Source organism: Zingiber officinale, chromosome 2A, assembly GCF_018446385.1.
Source record: "Zingiber officinale cultivar Zhangliang chromosome 2A, Zo_v1.1, whole genome shotgun sequence".
NCBI lineage: Eukaryota > Viridiplantae > Streptophyta > Magnoliopsida > Zingiberales > Zingiberaceae > Zingiber > Zingiber officinale.
Genome location: NC_055988.1, coordinates 79,054,638 through 79,076,174, shown reverse-complemented (window position 1 = coordinate 79,076,174; position 21,537 = coordinate 79,054,638). Strand labels below are relative to the sequence as shown.

Here is a 21,537-nt window from a genome sequence, read left to right as displayed (position 1 = left end):
TTTTTATCTAGTTTATGGCGGTGAAACAATGGTCTCGGTCGAGATTGGCGTGGAATCCAATCAAAGACAGTTGTATGACGAGGATAATGTCAGCCGATGCCTTATGGAGCTCGATCTGATAGAAGAAGTTAGAGATAAAATGGTAGTTCAGCTAATGGCATGCTGCCAAAGGATGAGGTAAAATTATAATAAAAGAGTTATTCCTAGATTTTTTTTCAGGTTGGCAATCTAGTCTGGAAGCACGTCAAACCGATTGGGGATGTTAACAAGCTGAAATCACAATGAGGAGTACCATACAAAGTGGTGCAAAAGCTCACCTCGGGCTCCTACTACCTCGAAGACGCAGAAGGGAAAAGGTTGGAGCTACGTTGGAGCGTGAATCATCTGCAACCTTATAGGGCTTAAAAAGTACGCCTGTAATTTATCATAGATTATGTAAAATTTTTACACTTAATTAGAATGTAGGCGAATTTATCTGAGAATTTTGTCAAGTTCCAGACTCCTGAGCCACCGGTCGAGTTATAAGTGAGCATGCTCTCGCGCCTGCAAATTCCAAACTTCCAATCCTCCAGGCGGGTTATAAGCGAGCATGCTCTTATGCCTTCAAATTTCAGATTTCTGATCCTCCAAGCGGGTTATAAGAGTGCATGCTCTCGTGCCTTAAATTCCAGACTCTCGATCCTTCGAGCGGGTTATAAGTAAGCATGCTCTCCTGTATTATGTTTCAGACTCCCGATCCTCCGAGCGAGTTATAAGCGAGCATGCTCCCGCGCCTTCAAATTCCATACTCCAGAACATCCGGGCGGGTTATAAGCAAGCATGTGCTCGCACCTTTAAATTCCAGACTCCTAATCCTCCAAGCGGGTTATAAACAAGCATATGCTCTTGCGCCTTCAAATTCCGTACTCACTATCCTTCGAGCGGGTTATAAGCGAGTATGCTCTCGTGCCTTCAAATTTCAAACTCCCGATCCTCTGGTTAGTCATAAGAGAGAATGCTCTCGTGCCTCCAATTCCATACTCCCGATTCTCCAAGCGAGTTATAAGCGAGTATGCTCTCACGCCTTCAAATTTCAGACTTCCGATCCTTTGGGTGGGTTATAACCAAGCATATGCTCTTGTGCCTATAAATTCCAAACTCCCGATCCTCCAAGCGAGTTATAAGGGAGCATGCTCTCATGCTTACAAATTCTAGACTTCCGGTCCTCCAAGTGGGTTATAAGCAAGTATGTTCTTGCACCTCAAAGTCCAGACTTCCGAGCCACCGTCCAGGTTATGAGTATGCTCTCGCGCCTTTAAATTCCAAACTCCCGATCCTCCGAAAGGGTTATAAGAGAGCATGCTTTTGCGTCTTTACATTCTGAACTCTTAAATTCCCATATGGGTTCTAATAATAAGGGGTTCATCATATCTACATGCCTAGTTCTTCTGTTTTGCATTATCTCGACCGATTTATTATTCAATCCGGCAATAAACGATGAAAAATTATTAGATTGGTTATCCCATTCAGTCTCATCTCATCCATTTAATATTCAGTCTGATAATCAATTATGAAAAAATTATTCAGAAGTCATATCATGAATATATTAAGGTATTATAGTTGTTTGGCCTGGTCATTTCGCTCGGCGTCGACATCTTGCCCATCATATGATGCAACCCAAAGATCCCTTCTGAGATAATTCATTTGGTCAGTCTAATTATTCTGACAGACATTCCTGTCCCGCTTAATTCATTATTTGGATTAATAAATATTTCATGAATAAGGCATACAGAGTTTATTTTACCAGAAAAATTGATGGTTCTGAAGATATACAAGGAAACAGGTGTGATTTAACAATGTTTAATGCACATCTTAACATTTAATTTCTGTTCCTTTCAATAATTACACATCATGAAAACATAACATATACTAATTGAACTTGTTCAAGAGGCCCTTCAGGAGCTCCTTGAGAAGTCAATGACGATCTATGGCTTGTCATGAAGGTTTTGTCAATAGATAACAACCCTCTCGTAATTGTTGAACAACTCCTCCAGCTGCATGGCGGAACATTCTTAGAATGCACTTAGGGAATTTTTTGTCGAATTCAGGAGAATTGAGATGAGCCCTCTGTCTAGCTTCAAAATGCTCGTCCTCCTCGGCCTTGTACGCTTTCAACTCAACCTTTGTGGAGTCTAACTCAGCTTGTAATGACTCCAACTCAGATGCTTGTGTGTCCAATTTCTCTTGTTGTTCCGGTATCACCAAGTCCTTAGAGGATAATTCATTGGTTTGTTCAGGCGAGCCAGGCGGGTGAGAAAATCTTAGCTCTTCTAGCAAAATAGTTTTTTGAGTCAGGTCTGAAATAGCCCTAACCCTCCTAGCCCTTTCTACTTAGAGCTAGGATTCACTAGTTGTTAGCGAGATTTCTAATTTTTACTTATCTACCAATTGAGAATCCATCATTGAAATTCCTGCAAGGTTTGTGCCATATTGAAGAGAAGCTTGGACTAAACCCTCACCTCTTCCTGCAAGTTAACTGTCTCGGTACTTAGAGCAAACATGGCAGCTTCTAACTCCTTTACTTAAAGTCATAACCAAAAATAATTGTCTAGTGATGATGATTCACTCCTACAAATGGTGTAAAAATCAACCCATATTTGTTGGTGTTATATGTTGTATCAAATACAACCACATCACCGAATACACTATATGTCGTTCTTGATAAATGATCAGCCCAAAAACATCTACTGAATCTGTTATCTGAATTAGTTTGGTATTCAAAGAAAAAAGCTGGATTTTTCTCTTCCTCAGATGCAAATAGCTCGATTAGTGTTTTAGCATCGATACTCTTTTGTTCATCCCTTAACTCTTTCTCAAAATTTTTAATATCTTTTTCTGTGCAACCTACTTGCTCGGGCCCTCCATATTCTATCTCCAATAATCACATTTGTTGGCAAGTTGACACATTGGCCTCTGAAAACCGTTGAGTCAATACTTTTTTTGCTACTGAAATATTACGATGTGAGCGTAGCAAATGCACCTTTGAAATAGTCGATAGTGGATAATTATGACCTTCCATGAAATTAGTGACAACCCATGCAGATCCAGTTTATTTCTTGACAAATGAAATCTTTGACTTACAACCAGTTCTAACTTCACCACGTGTTCTTTCTTCACCACGTGTTCTTTCCCTTGTCCGTTGATCACCCTTTGCTTGTTTATTCCGTTGATCATCTGTATGCCCTTCTTTAAGGCATACAAATGTTTTCCACACAACCTCATTTGTTATCTTATTTTTCTTGCTACTATTTATCCTTGTACTAAATCCAGATTCGCGTGCATATTGGTTATAGAATGAAAATGTCTCATCTATTGATGAGAATTTCATCTCATATTTTGACTTTCGATCATCTGCAACTTGAGGAATGTATAACTGATCTTCACCATGATTTTCATCCATTGTTAAGAAATTTCAGATGCAGATGAAATGAAATTTTGCATATCATTATCAAATAGCCAGAAAAAACATTGTAAGAGTGATACTTCAAGTTCACGCATGCAACCTGAACAAAAACACAAAGATAATCATAAGATATCCAAAAAAACAGAATACTCTGATGTGCATTTTTTTTAACAAATACAAATTGATATAAGGACTCTTATTAAGGAAAAAAGAACGGTTATAAAAATGCACATTTCCCAACTTATAAGTTGCTAAAAATCACAATTGAATCCTTAACCAAAATCAGATAGCACGAGAGGGCGAAGACACCGAGAGAGGGGAACCAGCGCAGAGAAGACAAGGAGAGGAAACAAATACATACCTCAAGCACGAGCGGACAGAACTTATTGTAGCCGAGAATGCGATAAGGGGAGACGACGATGAGCACAGGCGAGAGGAACAATGAGGGAGAAACTTTGCTGCCCAAGCCTTGCTACCCTAGCTTGGCTGTCGAGCACAGAGGACACTCGCGGTGAGGAAGGGAAACTCATCGCGGTGAGGGGAGAGAATGGCGAGCATAGAGGGAACTTGTCGCACCGTCTTGCTCCCCTTTTCGTGGAATGCTTCACGGCCAAGAGAACTTGTCGCAGCCGAGGGACGGTGAGGGTCATGAGGAGTTGAGAGCGAGGAGGAACACCGAGGGAAGGTGCGCGGCGAGGACAGCGTCACGGTGACGAGTTCGGGCCTGCCCTAGTTTTCGCTTCGAATGCTTAAACGAGAGAACACATGTGTTCTGTGAAGTGGAAAGTCAAAGAAGAGGGAAAAAAACAAATAAAGCCACGTTTGCAACGCCAACTGTGTAGTCTGGATCGATCCACCGATCCGTGCGATTTAGTGCGGCGCACGTTACAATCCGTGCTGGATCGATCCACCGATCGATCCAACGTGCCTGGATCGATTAGTGGATCAATCCGGGCATGCTGGATCGATCCAGCGTCGTAGTGGATCGATTCACTATACCAATCCGCACGGATGCGTGCCGCAAGATATCTTTTATATATATATATATATATATATATATATATATATATATATATATAGAGAGAGAGAGAGAGAGAGAGAGAGAGATTTTATGCTGCGGTGCATAAGGTGCGGTTTTGTGCGGTACTTGCCACGTCAGCCGCGTGAAAACACAAAAAAAAAAAACGCTCAAAACCGGCGCTCAAAAACAATCTCTCCGCTTCTCCCCACGGTTGCAGCTGATCTTCACGAGACGCTGGCAGATCACCCTTGGCCGGATCACAACCGGATTCCGGCCGGATCGCGGCCAGATTCTGGCTAGATTCAGGCCGCCATTTGGCCGGAATCCGGCCGCCATCCGGCCGACGGTGGGCGGGCGTCCAGTGGAAGGTCGGCAGTCGGTGGTTTGGCGAGGTCGGCGAAGAAGACGAGAAGAGATGATGCCGCGTTTTTTTTTTTTTGGCTTTGACGTGGAATGCCAACTCATCTCTACCGCACCAAACCGCAAGAATTGCACCACAGGATAACATTTCTCTCTCTCTCTATATATATATATATATAATAATTGTTTTTTTAAATGGAGTTTGAATCGGAAGGAGAGATGTCTATAAATAAGAAAGGGTGGGCGTGACACTGTTACCTGTTAGCCCACCAGATCACCCGCGAAGATCGAGCGCAACAGTCAAGCAAAAGAGGGCAAAGGAGGGGAGAGGACCGGAGGAGTTCCACCAGCGCCACCGTATCCAGAATCCGAATCCCTCACCCGATCCTTCCCCCTTTCGTCTCCGTCTGATCCCCACGGCTATTTTTAGGCGATTCCGCTGCGATTATGCCACACCATTCGCCAGACGGAGCGGCAGAAGAGGGAGGAGGAGGAGAATCGCGGAGATAGAGTAGAAGGGCGGAGGAGAGAGTGGTCGGACATTGCCGCTTGCGTGCCGGAGACCGGGTGTGATCTGATCGGCTCCTGGCATCGCACGAGCAACCCTAGAGGCTGTTCTGGGCGGAAAAAGTGCTCCTTTCCCGGTTCTGTGAAGAGAAACTTTGATTTCTACTTTCTTTTTTTTTGTCTCCGGTGCTTTCTCTCCGTTCGAGATGCCGGAAACGGGGTACTATTCTTGCAAGAAGAAGGATCATATATGCGAGGATGTCTGCGGAGAGGTGATTATTATTTGGTTTTCCTTCTTCCAGATCTATTCCTTTTTTTTCCTCGACTTTTTTTACGGCTTGGAATCGATGATTTTGATCCAGACCCTAGATAATGTCGGATGGCTCCTTTTATGTTTTAGTTTTGAAATTGTTGCCGATTTTGAAAGGAGTGGTGTCGATTTCATGGATTGATTTTTCTTGCGCGATTGCTTGAGGTTCTTCCGTTTCTCCATCAGATCCCTAGATAATGTTGTCTTCTTTTATGTTTTGTTTTTTCAAAATTTTGTGGCCCAAGAGTCTTCGCGAATAATTTGCTTTTAATTCTTGTTTGCTTGGTATTCTTTCCTGCAGACGTCGAGGGTTGCTCTTACCATGTCGCGACTCCGGTGCGCCCTCCGAGGTTTCGATGTCAAGGCATTGCTTCTTCTCCTTATTGGAGTTCCATTCTTTATCTTCGTCATTTACTTTCATGGACAAAAGATTAGTTACTTCCTCCGCCCCATCTGGGAGTCCCCTCCCAAACCCTTCCGCACCATCCCCCACTACTATCACCCCAACGTCTCTATGGAGCGCCTCTGCCAACTTCACGGTTGGGGCATCCGCGACTTGCCTCGTCGTGTCTATGATGCCGTCTTGTTCAGCAATGAACTCGATATGCTTGAGATCAGGTGGCATGAACTCAGCCCCTATGTTTCTGAGTTTGTTCTCCTTGAAGCTAATTCAACCTTCACAGGTCTGAGAAAGCCCTTGTTTTTTGCCAACAACAGGCAACGATTTAAGTTTGCTGAATTAAGGCTAACCTATGGCACTATTGGGGGAAGGTTCGTGAAGGGGGAGAATCCATTTGTCGAGGAATCGTACCAGCGAGTGGCCCTGGATCAACTTCTAAAGATAGCAGGTATTCACGATGATGACCTGCTGATCATGTCTGATATTGATGAGATTCCAAGTGGCCATACGATTGACCTCCTAAGATGGTGTGATGAGATTCCTGACAAGCTTCATCTGCAGCTCCGCAATTATCTCTACTCTTTTGAGTTTTACCTTGATGACAAGAGTTGGAGGGCTTCAGTTCATAGGTACCAAGCAGGGAAGACCAGATATGCCCATTTCCGCCAAACTGATAATTTATTTGCTGATTCGGGTTGGCATTGTAGCTTCTGTTTTCGCCATATAAGCCAGTTCATATTTAAGATGAAAGCGTATAGTCATGTTGATCGTGTGAGATTTGCCTACTACTTGAATCCTCAAAGAATTCAAGATGTGATCTGCCGAGGAGCAGACCTATTTGATATGCTTCCAGAAGAATATTCTTTCCAAGAAATTATTAACAAGCTGGGTCCAATACTTAGTTCATATTCTGCTGTTCGTCTACCTTGTTATCTACTTCAGCATGTTGACCAGTATCGGTACCTGTTACCCGGGAATTGCAAGCGAGAAAGTGAGTGAGTCTACGAGACCTTTGGTGGTACTTTTGGTTGTTTGTATATGCTGCAGTGACACTCGTTGAGAAACTGATGGCGTTTGCATTGATGGAGATCAGTATATGAGACGGTTGGATGATTCTTCTGGCACAAAGGGCAAACAATGAAATTTCAAATTGATATGCAATAGTCTTGTTGAAGCTGATTGTATTCTTTCAAGTTTTTCCGGTGTCAACACCATTATTAGTTGAGGGACATCAGGGAAATTAATTAGCACCAGAGGTTATTCAGCTCTACTTACCTTATGGATGCACATATCCCGGTTATTGTATAAAGGAAATTGAGCATTGTTTCCTGGATTTTAATTGTTGGGATTATTCTTGGAAACTAACTTAGTCATGTATCTTCTTCCAACACCCCCCTGAAATCTATTGATCATCAATACTGTGTGATTTGTTTGAATGCTCCATTTGGTGATCAAGATGGTATCATAATGAGATGTCTTTTGTTTTTTGTTTTGAATTTGTCTGAACTATGGTCTTACCTCCTTGCATCTTTGCAAATGTGATGCAATAAATGATTTCTAATTTGAATGTGGTCTTAGCTCCCTGCATCTTTTTGTAAATGCAGAGGCAATAATATGCAAGTCAAGCTAGATGAAATTTGACACCTCCTGGATTTTTTTATCAAGTTTTTCTTGCCCCTAGTTACATCTGGTTTATGAAAGTGTTCTCCTTGTTGGAACCCCAAAGAGTTTTGATGTGATCAAACAAGTTAAGTTAGGTCCTGTTTTGTCTAATCCTTGTGTCTAAGTGTGCAGGAGCTTAGGAACACAGGAAGTCGAGCGGAAGGCGCGGCTAACAAGAAGGACGACACGTGGAGAGAGCCGACGGGCTCGGTGAGTCCGAGGGACGAGGTGACCGCGGAGAGTACACCGGTGGACGAGAAGAACGTACGCGACGTTCGAGGGACGAGAAACCGGGAAGGAAGGCTGCTCGAGAAGAAGGCCGGAACTTGGGTTCGGGTGAGCCCCATTCCGGATGGCCGAGATCACCCAAGCTAGCGGAGCCGGAATAGAAGACCCGGACCGAGACGAGTTGAACCGGAGCAGTGGAACCGGGCCACAAAAAGTCAACTGGGTTGACTTAAGTGGTCCGAGCACCCGGATCCATTCCGGGCGTTCGGAAGTGGATTTTGACTAGATCGAGGTTTGACTCGATCTGAACGTTGGGGGATAAAGTTTTATCCCTAGGGCGCCCCGAACAGTGTTATAAATATAGCACTGACTTGCACAGTTTAATTACTTCACTTGTAATCAGTTTCTCTGCGCTTTACTTTTCTATCTGTGCTGTCAACGTTGTAAAGAGGCTACTCCGCCTGAAGGAGATCATCAGATAGTGCGCCGTATTCGTCTTGGATTAGCAATCCTCTGATTGCAAACCAAGTAAATCCCCTGTGTCTATTTTCTTTTAATTAGTCTCTGTTTTTTTTACAAGTGTTTGTTATTTAGTTGAAAATCCGAGAAATGTTAGATTTATTTTTTCAGGGCAATTCACCCCTCCCCTCTTGCCGGCCTCCAAAGGGACCAATAAGTGGTATCAGAGCAAGGCGCTTCAGGAGGACTAACCGCCGATCGAAGCAACGAGATGGTCGGACCAAGCATTGTTTCACCAAAATTCGAGGGGGACTTCGCACACTGGAAGCGTCGTATGGAGGTATTCTTGAAAACTGATTTCGAAATTCGGTTAATTATAAAGTATGACTTTGTAGCTCCGACGAATCAGAATGGAGAAGAAAAAGAAGAGAGCCCGTGGACAAAGAAGAAGCAGAATGATTCCGTAGCGAACAATCGTGCGGAATATCACTTGCTGAGCGTGTTGTTGCCTCAAAAAGTCAACTGCATCGGAAGCTACTCGTCGGCCAAAGAACTCTAGGAGAAGTTCCTAGAGCTCCACGAAGGAACATCCGAAGCCAAGCTAGCAAGAAGAGACATCCTCCGGAATAGACTGACGAACATCCGTCTGGAAAGGTGAGAAGGTAGCCGATCTACACGTGAAGGTAAAGGAATTGATTACTGGTCTCGAGAACCTCGGTGAAAAGGTAACAAACCGGGACACCATACGCTACGCACTCAATGCGTTTCCTAGAACTCCAGAATGGACATCAATCGTCGACGCCTACTATATTTCAAAAGACCTGGAAGTAAGTAATTTAGAAGAATTGTTCTCTACTCTTAAATTACATGAAACCAGGTGTGTAGGGACAACAAAGGAATCAAGCTAGATAATCGCACTAAACGCAACCAAGAAGGATGAACCCGAATCAGATTCAGAAGAGGATTAGGAAGCATATATGGTAAGAAATTTTAAAAAGTTTTTTAGATCTAATAAATTTAAAGAAATACAGAATAAAAAGAATCCAAGAAATAGAAGAAGGATGCGTTGCTACCAGTGTCAAAAGGAATGACACTTAAAAGAAGACTGCCCAGAACTAAAGAAGGATAAAGTCAAGATACCCAAGAAGCACAAGAATCTAAAAGCAACTTGGGACGATAGTTCATCATCTGAGTCCGAAATTCAAGAATATGCCGGGATAGCACTGAATTAAAAGGTAAAAATACTGAATTAAAAAATGAAAACTTCGAAATAAAAAGAACTTTAGCAAAATCATGTCTATTAAAGGATTTTGATAAGATTAAACTTGAAAATGAAAAATTAAAAGAAGAAATAGAAAGATTGAAAAACTCTACCTGTTCAAATATTTCTGGCTTTAAAAATTATAAAGGACTAAACTGGTACTATAGGTTTCACCAAAGTCAAATCAGAAAAATAGCAAAAGCCTATGTACCTAGAAAATACTTGATTAACCCTGTAGGAAGGAACCTCTATTGGGATCCAAAAACTTGCTTAATTTAAAAAACAAAATTAGACTTAGCATCTTCAGCAAGAGAATTAAACATGTAATTTCTTTTTGCGATTTTGTCTAGAAAGTGGTTGTTGCTCCAATAACCAAGAAGCCTTAGTGCCTCGCCACTGCTTGGAAGTCAAGTATCGAAATGAAAAATTTAATTGACTGACTGAAAAAGCATTAATTTAAATCACTTAATGCTTTAAAAGAGTTATTTAATTTGTTTTAGAAAACATATTCAAAAATATTTTTTTTACTTATAAAAATTTCTTCTAAATTCTGAATTATGTTCGAAACTTAAAAATTAAGTTAGAATTTATGTGAGATTTTTGAAATTTCTTTTAAGTTAGAATTTAAATTTCTTTTTTGCCTTAAACTTGTTAAAAGGAACCCCATTTCTATGTGATCAAAGGCGGAGAAGAATGCTAAGTCTAGGGGGAGGTATACATTCTTTAAATTGAAAAATCTTTTGGATTTATTTGCAAATTAATTGTTTTTATTGCATATGTTTACCCTAACTTAACTTGGGTTGCTCACATCAAAAGGGGGGAGATTGTTGTAACCCCAAAGAGTTTTGATGTGATCAAACAAGTTAAGTTAGGTCATGTTTTGTCTAACCCTTGTGCCTAAGTGTGCAGGAGTTTAGGAACACAAGAAGTCGAGCGGAAGACGTGGCTAACGAGAAGGACAACACGAGAAGAGAGCCGACGGGTTCGGTGCATCCGAGGGACAAGGTGACCGCGGAAGAGTACACCGGTGGACGAGAAGAACGTACGCGATGTTCGAAGGACGAGAAACCGGGAAGGAAGGCTGCTCGAGGAGAAGGCCGGAACTTGGGTTCGAGTGAGTCTCATTCCGGATGGCCGAGATCACCCAAGCTAGCGGAGCCGGAACAGAAGACCCGGACCGAGACGAGTTGAACCGGAGCAGTGGAACCGGGCCACAAAAAGTCAACTGGGTTGACTTAAGTGGTCCAGGCACCTGGACCGTCCGGGCGCCCGGAACCATTCTGGGTGTCGAGAAGTGGATTTTGACCAGATCGAGGTTTGACTCGATCTGAACGTTGGGGGTTTATTCCCCCAAGGTGTCCGGAACCCTTCGGGGCGCCCCGAACAATGCTATAAATATAGCACTGATTTGCACAATTTAATTACTTCACTTGTAATCAGTTTCTCTGCACTTTACTTTTCTGTTTGTGCTGTCAACGTTGTAAAGAGGCTACTCCGCCCGAAGGAGATCATCAGATAGTGCGCCGTATTCGTCTTGGATTAGCAATCCTCTGATTGCAAATCAAGTAAATCCCCTGTGTCTGTTTTCTTTTAATTAGTCTCTGTTTTTTTTACAAGTGTTTGTTATTTAGTTGAAAATCCGAGAAAGGTTAGATTTATTTTTTCAGGACAATTCATCCCTCCCCTCTTGCCGGCCTCCAAAGGGACCAACACTGCTTTCATGTCCTCTTTTTTGTCCTTGTTAATTACATCATCTCATTTTACTTGTTATTAATTATATCTTTTTGAAACTTTATGATTAAATATTTTTTTCCTCCACATGGATTTTACTCTACCACTTAGCTCCTTCAGTGGTTGCACTATACCAATCACATGGTTTGTGCCATCATTTATTTATTGTGAAGTCCTATCATTAATTATCCATAGTAGTCCCACTAGCTGTTAGATTTGACTCATTTGGAGGTATGATTATATTTACTTCCACTTCCGACTCCATTAATGGAGAGATGTTTTGTGTTATGGTGTTGAATTTACAGATGGTGCTTTTCTACTTTTGGTTTTGGCCCATTGCTTTAAAATTTTGATTTAATTTTCATTTATTCTAAACTTGAGATTAACAGTATGCATCCTTGAGTAGATTGTTCACTTGTTGCACAAGACAAAACCACTGCTTACTAAGCTTCTAAACTTTTCCTGCAATATAAATCTTTTGGTGTTGGTATGGTTGTAGCAAAATTGTTCTTAATCTCTGTTTTGTTAATTAGCTTAAATGTACACGACGGCGAGCCATTTAATATCTTGTTTCTTGTAGTTATTGAGAAATTTCATTTTGGATAGGCTGCTCTATTTTATTTGTTGCTAGTGTACACAGTGGTGAGTCTTTTAATATCTTTTTTCTTTTAGTTATTGAGGAACCTCAATTTGATTATGGCACAGGGTTCTCTGTTTTATTAATTGTTAATCTATCTCATGATGAGTCATTAAGTACTTCTCATATAGTTATTCCTGAAATTGAAAGTATATAATACTTGTAGCCTAAAATTGACCAGTCATTTTGTCCATAAAAGATTTAGAAACCTCAATTTAGCGTTCAGGTTTATTATTTTTAAATTTCATTTTCCAAAACAATTCAAATTAGGTTGTTCTTGGTTATTAAAAAAAAAAATTTAAACAGGTGGTCTCTTTAGTTGGTGTTGAACCCAAAATGAAAGCTTCATGGAAAATTATGAATTATTTTATTTTATTTTTAATAAAAGGTTTAGCGGGTGGCCTCTAGCAGGGAATCAATCTTCTTGGTTGTCAATTTGACATTCTTAGTTCCGACCTTTTGGTTCTGCATTTCTGACTTCTCATCTGTTTTTTGGCCTTGTTCAGTCTCGATCTTCAGTTTTTCATTTAGATTCTTATTCATCAATTATGGTTTAGAAGACAAGTGGATTCAGATTTAGCAAATAAGCAAAGACTGACTGTATGTTGGCTGCAATAACCAACTTTAATTGTTTTGGCAATTGGAACTATAAAATTTGGTTATTGACTTTGTAAATTTTAGTGTGTTGCAAGGTTTTTTGCTTGCAGTTTATGGCTCTATTTGATGTCCACATGTAGCAGATTCTTGCTTGATACTCCAGGTTGTTTTCCAGATGAACTATTTTGAAGTGACACAACAATGCATATCAAACTTCAGTGGTCAGAATGTTTTAAGTAAATATAGGATTCTGGCTTGAATTCTTCCTATCCATTGCATTTAAAAATTTTAACATTCTATTTAAGCTCTTGTTACCAATTCAATATTGGCGCCTAGTTAAGCCTTTACAGCTGATGTATCTTAAGTTTTAGGATTATGTGATATTTTCCTTTACAAAGCTTCATGGGTATAAAACGCAACTTCTTGTTTGATCTCTTCAAATTCATTTTTCTGCCATTATTGTGACGTAGATGGAGTTTGCGTTGTTATTTTGTTTCATACTTTTACTACATCTTTCCAACATAATTGATACTGCAACGCTAAACTCTTTGCAATGTGTGTTCCTGTGCTTTTATGGTTTTATGACCTTATTGTATTTAATGCATTTTTGCAAAACACACAAAGTAAATTTTATTTCGAAATTTTCATTTTATTTCTAAATAAAATAAGATAAATTTTATTTAAATATAGATGTTGATATAGTAGGGGATAGAACACAATAATGTAAAAGGATCTATATAACCGACCCCATCTAGTAGGGCAAGGCTTGATTGTTGCAAGTAACACTTAGTTCTTTTCAAATGAAAAATAAAAACTTACCGGGAATAAGTTTCACCTTATCACAAACTCTTAATGCAATCTCATTCCTTTGTGCAACTAATATCTTTTCCAACTCAAGCAGGTAAAGCAATCTTCATCTTGCAGGATGATGGTGTAAGAGGAAATCCAAGTATTGGGTTAGTCGATCGGAGCATGTCACTTGACTGAAGAGTTAATTGAATACTAGTGTTGGGTTAGCAAAATGGTTTTGTTGGAACAATCATTGATTGGATGTGATTCCAGTCAACTGGAGACTTGAGTAGTTGACCTGAGGTGAAATACAGTTACAGCAACATAGTTGTTAGCTTCTAATGGTTACATTTAGTTGTCTGGTCCGGTCAACTAAAGGCAATTAGAATGGAACCATCAAAGCTGATATTTTATAAGTTCTTGTAGAGCTTTGGGCATAAGAAGTACCACAAAATTACTCACGAAACTTTTGTGAACACTGCTCAAAGGTCTCTAAGAGTTTGGAACAAGGTTGGAGGCTACAACTCAAGTTCTTGGTAATACTAACATTTCATTATCTTTGAGAGAGAGTATTCAAGAAAGTTGAGTTTATTGTAAACCATCCTTGGCTGGATGTAGAGGTTCGCCCCATTGTATCTTATTAAGGGGTGATTATAGTGGATTTTCAGGGTGACACTAAATGCACCATAGGTTGTAGAGTAGAAGCAAAATTTCTGAACTACATTATACTATCGTGTTGGTTTGTCTTGTGTTTATTGTCATTATTTTTGCTGTGAATATAACTTGATATGATCAATCAGATACAAGTACACACTACTAACTGTGAATTATTTGCATTATGGGTATTGTTGAATTGATTATTCATTCTCTTGCTCTAGCCGGAATAAACCATCTATTTAATCCTGCAGTAAGGTCTTTATCCAACAGGAGCAGTATGAATACATGATAGACTGTTATAGTTATGTTGTACTTAACTTTCTGTGCTTTTAATTGTTCTGTAAGGCGACTGCATAATTCCAAAGACAACAAAGCCATTCTCTAATATTTTCAGGGTTGAGTAGCAAAGTGTTTTTCATGTGTTGTATGATATTCCTTATGCTAGCAAATACTTTTCCAGTCTAATGGGTCGAGCAAGTTTCATGTCATCAATGTAAATATGTAATAGAAACTTTATTAGTCTTTTTTTTTTTGTCTAACTGTATGACATTCTGCATGCTTTCATTCTTTTTAAAATAAGTTAGGATGTCTAGGAACATTCGAGCAAATGCCTTTTGAAAGCACATTCAGCTACTTTGTTCCTTTAGTTTGGATTATCACCCTTTTATTAGAAAATTATGCAATTGCAAGCAGCTCCATCATTGCTCAGTTATACTAAATGTATTTCAGTTTCAAGACTTTGCCATGATTAAGAATCTTGAGAAAGAGTTGGATTCATTGTGAAATCTGTTAAGTGCACATCTACAAACTTGATCTGATAACTTTTGTTGCTATTGTAGTCTTGCTTTGGCACATTCTATCAGAAACTAGGGACTCATATGGGATTCTACATGTGGCGTTGATGGAGCAAGGACAGCAGTGCGGATTACACAATTTAGAAAAGTGGAGATGCTGGATTCCTTCAGGTAAGAGAGAGAGAGATTGCATTGTTCTCTCCATCATTGATTGTTCTTCATGGCTGGGATACTGCTTCATTGTTGTTTTACAGGTTTCAGAAATGGTATGAAAACGTGACAACAAATTCTAAAATGTTGATGCTGGTAATATATTTTAGCTGGTTTTGATTTAAATAGTCTATTGGAAAATTATTTGATCATGCTTAATTTCTTACTAAGATTTTGGGCACACTTGAATGATGGTCGGGCTATGTCCCTACTTTAAATACCATTTTTTTTTCTAAATGCTGCTGTTTTCATACTCTTTTTGGTATCAGTAACAAAACAACGCACATACTCAACATCAAGATTGTGTTTGTTCCAATTACTAGCGATCTTATTCGAGTTTGACAGCTGAATTGGTTGCTATGTTACTTTGAGCACAATTGTTCTTTAGAACTTATGATCCTTAACCAAAAAGTTCTTTAAACTATATTTAGGGCAATTTGCTTACCATGTGGTATCTACTTGTCCTGTACAAGTTATATTTATGATGAATTGTGTTATTATATCAGATTGAAACTCTGAACAAAGTAGAACTGAGCTGAAATACAACTTGACCGAAACAAGTTTTGTTCGGTAGGATTATTCGAATCATTTCAAAGCCCTTAGAACAGTTGTTCGGGCCTGACCTTAGCTACTAGTTCTTACTGTTATATGCATTTGCTGAAGCCCATTGCAGAAGACATGTCTGATAGCTTTAGTAATCTCAATTTCAAGCTACCTGGGGCAAAGTTTAAGCTTCAGTCGATCTCAGCCGAACTGCAAGCCAACCAAACTTTAAGATCCAGTCCGGTCCAAACTACTATACAACACTCTCATGTACTCATCTAGCTTGAACCAGATGGTTTGGGCAAACCTCAAAGAACAGTTGGTTTTCATAATTGTGCATATAGCTGATGTGAACTTCACAAGTTTCAGTGCTTGGCTTAATTTTGTTTGGATGTTATCATATTTATCTAGTTCAAAACTCAAAGTCTGAACGTGCCTTGATGGCTTCATACAAACTAATTCTACTGTTGACCATGTCACCATCATCTAGGCATTAATGTCTCCAGAAACATTAAGTTCTTATAGGATTTAGAAAATCCAAGCACTAGATACGCCTCTTGGCTGCCACTGATTCCTAACCTGATATTTTTTTCTAGGTGACAATCACCATCATGCTTCAAGTTCATGGCATCAGCCTCACAAACAACAGGAAACTCCAGATCAACAACAAGCAAAGCACGTGAAATCGTGTCCGATTGTCTGCTGGGATAGAGTCCATGATTGATACTGAAAGAAGCCTGAAGAGACACCCTTCGGCTCAGTGCTTCTCCACTACATGCAGCCATGACTTTCCTTCTGGTGGCTGGAGACCAAGATGGAGAGAGGGAGAAAAATCTAATGGGACCAGGTATGGACTTTTACTTGCTCTCTAGATCTTGTCCAATAAGTTTCTCGATACATATGTATGTGATGGGGTTGACAGTGAAGCAAAGTTGGCTATGGGTGAACAACTAGCTGTGTTTGCTGGACTTAGGAGGGACAAGATAATTAACTGCCTTAATGAGGCATCAGGAAGGCCAACTTTAACATGCAATCCTAGAAATCTCTAACTCCACCGTACCACATTTACAATGATTGCTCACCCTCTGCCTTCCCCACTGCGCCCCTCCTCCTCCTCCTCCTCCTTAGAACGTCCACTTCGTGTCCCTCATGCTGCTTCTTGAACCAAACATATCTCCTTCAGCTACATCATGTATGCACGCCTGGCATTCGCTGAAATGTCAATTAATCCACAATTCGAGTGGGTCTACCTTCAGTACAACAGTGGGAAAATTGGCAAGGCAGCAACTGATTTTGTTTCCATTGCTCTTGCCCCATCTCATTTCCATTTCGTCTCCATTGTGGGCGTGCTTTGCTTGCAACTGATTTAAGGTGAATCCATCTGACCACAAAAGCCTCCTTAGTATTGTTTCAACTGCGACTGGAGCATGCAGCTCTTGCATGGGGCCTGGAGAAATTTTATATCTAACCACTCACCAAATATAAAACTAAATGGATAGAGGGCTAGAAGAAGAAGCATGGTTGCTTGTTTGGTGGATCTGTACTATGGATGTTGTGCTTGTGTGAATAAATGCACCAGTTGGGTCCATTTTGTGTGCCGTAGATGAGAGTGCCGCACTGATATGTCTTGTCATTCATGCAATGTCCAGCTGTGCCAAGAACCACAAAAGGAAGAAATTAATATATTTAGCAGTATTTGAATAGAGAAGCCTAGAGTTTTACTTGGTTGCATTAGATTCTAAGGCCACTATCATGGCCTAATACCTGATACACTCAAGAAATTGAAATATTCAGCAGTGAACCAGTAAATGATCACTGATGCCATTGAAGAGAGAAAAAGGTAAGATTTGGTGAAGTTTTTAACATCTTCTTTTAGATGATTTGCAGAGCTATTTATTTCTGATCAGCAAAGTGGGGTTTCAGGTAGGAAAATGATGTGCGGATTGAGGTGTCAAATCCTTTTGGTTATTGCTTCTGCTCTTTATTGTTTCTCCACTGGAGAGGAGGATGACTTTTGGAGGATGTGGGGGAACTCTGTTCCCCTTGGTGGCAATTACTGAAAGCCAAAATATTACAGCTCCTGCGCTATTTGCCCCCACAGATCTAGCCAATAAATTGTCTGGATTCTTGTCAGATTTGTGACTAGTTCATGAATTTAAAATTACAGAATTCTTTTAAAGACGTATTTAATTTTCAGATTTTTTAATAGGCACATTTATTTTCTATTTTACTTATTCCGCTAATGACTGTGGTGTTGTATTCAAAGAATAATAATAATATTGTGGTGCTTGATAAATCCTAAAACTAATATTATTATGGTGCTTATTTTTGAAATTTTGAATGTAGCACCGTAGTAATTGACAGGAGGGGTTAAATGAGAACTAAGTGCGGCATTTAGGAAATCTAGAAGTTAAATGTGTCTTTTGAGAATTTCATAACTTTAAGTGCATCTTTAGTCAATTGTCGGATTTAACTAAATTTGTTTTGCAGCTGCTTGGAGATGCTGTAGCATGATGATGAGTGTAATCCATGAAGCAAGTTTAGGACCAGGTACTTTTCTTGGCCGGTCCCATGATTTGTCTGGAGCACCTTACCTTGTTTGCCATCCATCAGCTTGAGAAGGTAAACACTGGATTCTGATGCAGGACACTTTTGACTTCTAGGATGAACGAGTTCATCATCCTTAAAACATTTAAGGATACAAATTGCACACCTTTAACAAGGAATAAAACAAAAGGTAGTGGAAGCAAGTAGCAATTATGATGAGAATAATCTCCATTCATGTGAATCGCATCTAATGATGGCTATTCTTGGCTTCTAATATATTCAATTATGCCATAATTAGCTATAGACTACAGTTTGCTTAGCAAAGAAAAGCCACAGATACACAAGATTTGTGATATAGTTTATTGATCATTGCCTCTGACTTGCACGTCTGTTCATAGCTAAGAATTTACTGATGATTCTTTTAGGTTTCTTTGGAAGTGAGCACAGGGCTCGGAGTCGCGAAGAAGCACTCCTCAAGAGAGCGATCTCATTGTCGTCCTCCTCCTCCTCGGCGAGCTTCATCTTGAGAGTTTCGAATTTGGCGGTTGGACATTTCAACCGGGAGATTCTCCAATGTTCTTCCAATGGAGTATCAGTGCCAATGTGGTGAAGCTTTTTTACTGCTTCGTCGTCTTCGTCTTCGGCGGTCTTAGCCAGCAGGGCCTTGATGTTGCCAGGCAACTCAGCGACCTGGCAACCTGACATGGCCGCCCGAGATTGCTCGAAGAACAAGACCTGCACCACCACCCTCAGAGGAAGCAGCTCATTCTGTGCTGCCTCCATGCAGGCCTCGACGGAGAGCTTCTTGCAATCCAACATTCTGCACAGTTGCTTCCTTGCATTCTTGTCGAGCTCAGGGTGGGACTGAATTCGATCAAACAAGATCAAACCAGTTTTGAAGTCCTAGAAATTATGAACAAGATCAGTGAATTACCCTGAGGAAGATGTCGACGACTCTGTAGAGATCATGGTGATCGACCCTGGCGAAATCTGGAACAGCTTCAGCAACAGCAATTAGCTTCTCCATGGTCAAGTTCTTGTCTTTGGCGATTTCTTGGAGGTAGCCATCGATGAGCTTGGCTACTCGCAGCTTGGAGCTGTGCGAGGCCGAGGAGGAGGATCGCCGGCCTTCGAAGTCGGCCTTCTCGGCCGATCGCGACCGCCGCCTCTCGCACTTGAGCTTCTCTCTCGGAGGAGTGGTTGTGGGGCTCTGGCCCTGAAGCAAGAACTCGTCCAGTATGGACATTAATAAATCCACATCGTATAATGTGTCGCCGGAGTTTGATGGGATCAAGAGATCGTCGACGGTTGCTTCTTCCAATTGCAGTCCGGCTCTTCTGGCCAATTCAAGCTTCAATGGAGCGGGAGCTTGGAGAAAGTTTGCGGCTTTGAGAAGCTCGAGCAAGAAACTGCAGGAAACGGAGCCTTTTTCCGGCGGCAGCAAGCTCGTTATCTTCTCCATCACCTGCTTCTGCTTCGCGGTGGCGTCTCGGCCGCCGTCGTCGTCGATCGGGAGCCACCGGTGCGCGTAGAGACGCAGCGCCTCGCCGACGAGCTTGGCGGGGACGATCCCAGCGGACTTGACGGAGACCATGACTCGCCAGTAGTGGTCGACACAGAGTTCGCTGAGGTCGTTGGCCCACCTGGTGGTGAGGGGATTGGCGATGACGGCGGTGGCGACGGCGTCGACGCAGCGGCCGGTGACGCCGAGCTCCTCGCAGAGGGCAGGCGCGTGCTGCCGCGTGCTCTGCAGCGCCACCAGCGTGTCCTTCCACCGGCGGAGGATGCAGGAGCGGAAGAAGACGTCGAGCTTTCCGAGGAGGTTGCCGCGGTCGGCGTCCTCGCTCATCCCCAGGTAGTGAGCGCCGCACCACACGGGGACGATGTTGAACGCGCTGAGGGTGACGGTGATGCCGTAGCAGAACTTGGCGCAGACCTCGAACGCCTCGACCCCTCCAGGGAACTCCGACAGACGTACGACGGCGACCTCGCCGGCGCTGAGCTCCGAGCAAAGCTGCTGCAGCCTGAGACACTTCGACAGAAGGGGAAACTGCAAAAAAACCAAACAAAGACACCATTTTTACCAACAAAATCTTCTACAAAATCCAACAAACTCCATCTCTGATCAGATCGAAATCTACCCTGTGCAGGTGATACAAGCTCTTCTGCACCTGGATTTTGAGGTCAGTGGAGACCTCAGATGAAACAGACCTGACATCAATCAGAAAAAAAACATCAGAAATGCTGCTTCCAAAATTCTGAAACAAAACTAAGGATGATTCACCTGATTGCTTCAGTGGTGAAGAAGGAATCAGGTCTGTTCCCAAGCTTCATAAACTTCATTTTTTTCGACAAATTTCAGTTCATAACCTGTCACAGCAAATTCTGATTGTAGAAGAGTTTTTCCTGTTTAGGGTGAGACAATGGAAGGGAGGGTGTTAGAAGAACCTAAGGGACAGAGAAACAGAGGAATGGAATGGTGAGTAAAGCTAGGTGCGTGGAGGTTTTTATGGAGTGAATTCATTAGTTCAATTAGCTTTTGGATGTTCTTTCAGACATCACTCACTAAACAATGTTCATGTACCATGAAACTGTCGCATCAGGCTGAATGTACTCATCTTTTGTCACTATGTATCATGAAACCGTCAAAATCATCATGCTTCCTAAATTTATTTGATTGACGAAATATGGAGCTAGATCTAGATCGTTTACATCAAAATTAGTTAAATTGTAAGATCTGGATATCTGATATAAAATAATATATATACTATGAAATATTTGCTCGTTCGATTTTGGATGAGTTTAATCTCGGTCGTTGTGAACGAATGATCGAGTGTAGCCACAAGTTGGTAGTTGCTTGGACTTTTGAGGGCATGCAATTAAAGAGGTGAAGAAAATGATCAAGTGGTCCTATTGCCTTTGGTTTAAAACCTTGAAGACACTCCCATAGCTTTGCTATCTACTATTCGAATCTGTACCTCTCTAATTCAAAGTCATTGGTAGACACATCACACACGAGTTAGTTTTTCCTCTTACTAAATTTCAAGCATCACATGTTGTAAATTAGTTCGTAAAGAAGCTTGCTTGCTCCCATTGAGAGTAGCTACTTTGGGCAACAAGCTTGATACGATCCCGTTTCTCTTAGTTAAGAGAACACCTTTTGGTCGGAGCTAGAGAAGGGCAATTGTAGAAGGAACTAGAGCAACAACAGATGATGGATGAAGAGACAAGTGCTATTCTCATGTCACCTACATCGCGATGATCCACAAGTCAATCGCTCCACTCCTCCGTTATGTTTAAGCTCAAGTTAATAATGATTCGCTTATCTAACTTGCAAAGTTTTTTTTTCAACCTACAACTCAAGCTTTAGCTAGGACTCGTA

General features: G+C 41.2%; 2 protein-coding genes and 1 long non-coding RNA gene across 3 annotated transcripts; 2 read left to right on the top strand and 1 right to left on the bottom strand.

The window, feature by feature from the left end:
* Positions 1 to 5,093: 5,093 nt before the first annotated feature.
* Positions 5,094 to 7,561, top strand: LOC122041305 (beta-1,4-mannosyl-glycoprotein 4-beta-N-acetylglucosaminyltransferase-like). The gene is made up of 2 exons (XM_042600942.1): positions 5,094 to 5,602; positions 5,942 to 7,561. The coding sequence occupies exons 1-2, from the start codon at positions 5,537 to 5,539 to the stop codon at positions 7,037 to 7,039; spliced, it is 1,164 nt and encodes a 387-aa protein (XP_042456876.1). The 5' UTR covers positions 5,094 to 5,536; the 3' UTR covers positions 7,040 to 7,561.
* A 5,809-nt stretch (positions 7,562 to 13,370) lies between these two features.
* On the top strand, positions 13,371 to 18,236 carry LOC122041304. Its single transcript, XR_006128950.1, has 4 exons — positions 13,371 to 15,026; positions 15,110 to 15,161; positions 16,205 to 16,455; positions 18,099 to 18,236. It is a non-coding gene; the product is annotated as an uncharacterized LOC122041304 (long non-coding RNA).
* Positions 18,237 to 18,368: 132 nt separating this feature from the next.
* Positions 18,369 to 20,670, bottom strand: LOC122041303 (BTB/POZ domain-containing protein At1g67900-like). Its single transcript, XM_042600941.1, has 4 exons — positions 20,440 to 20,670; positions 20,297 to 20,366; positions 19,090 to 20,205; positions 18,369 to 19,019 (listed from the first exon to the last, which is right to left on the bottom strand). Exons 1-4 carry the CDS (start codon positions 20,496 to 20,498, stop codon positions 18,522 to 18,524), a joined length of 1,743 nt encoding a protein of 580 aa, XP_042456875.1. The 5' UTR covers positions 20,499 to 20,670; the 3' UTR covers positions 18,369 to 18,521.
* Between the last annotated feature and the right edge of the window lie 867 nt (positions 20,671 to 21,537).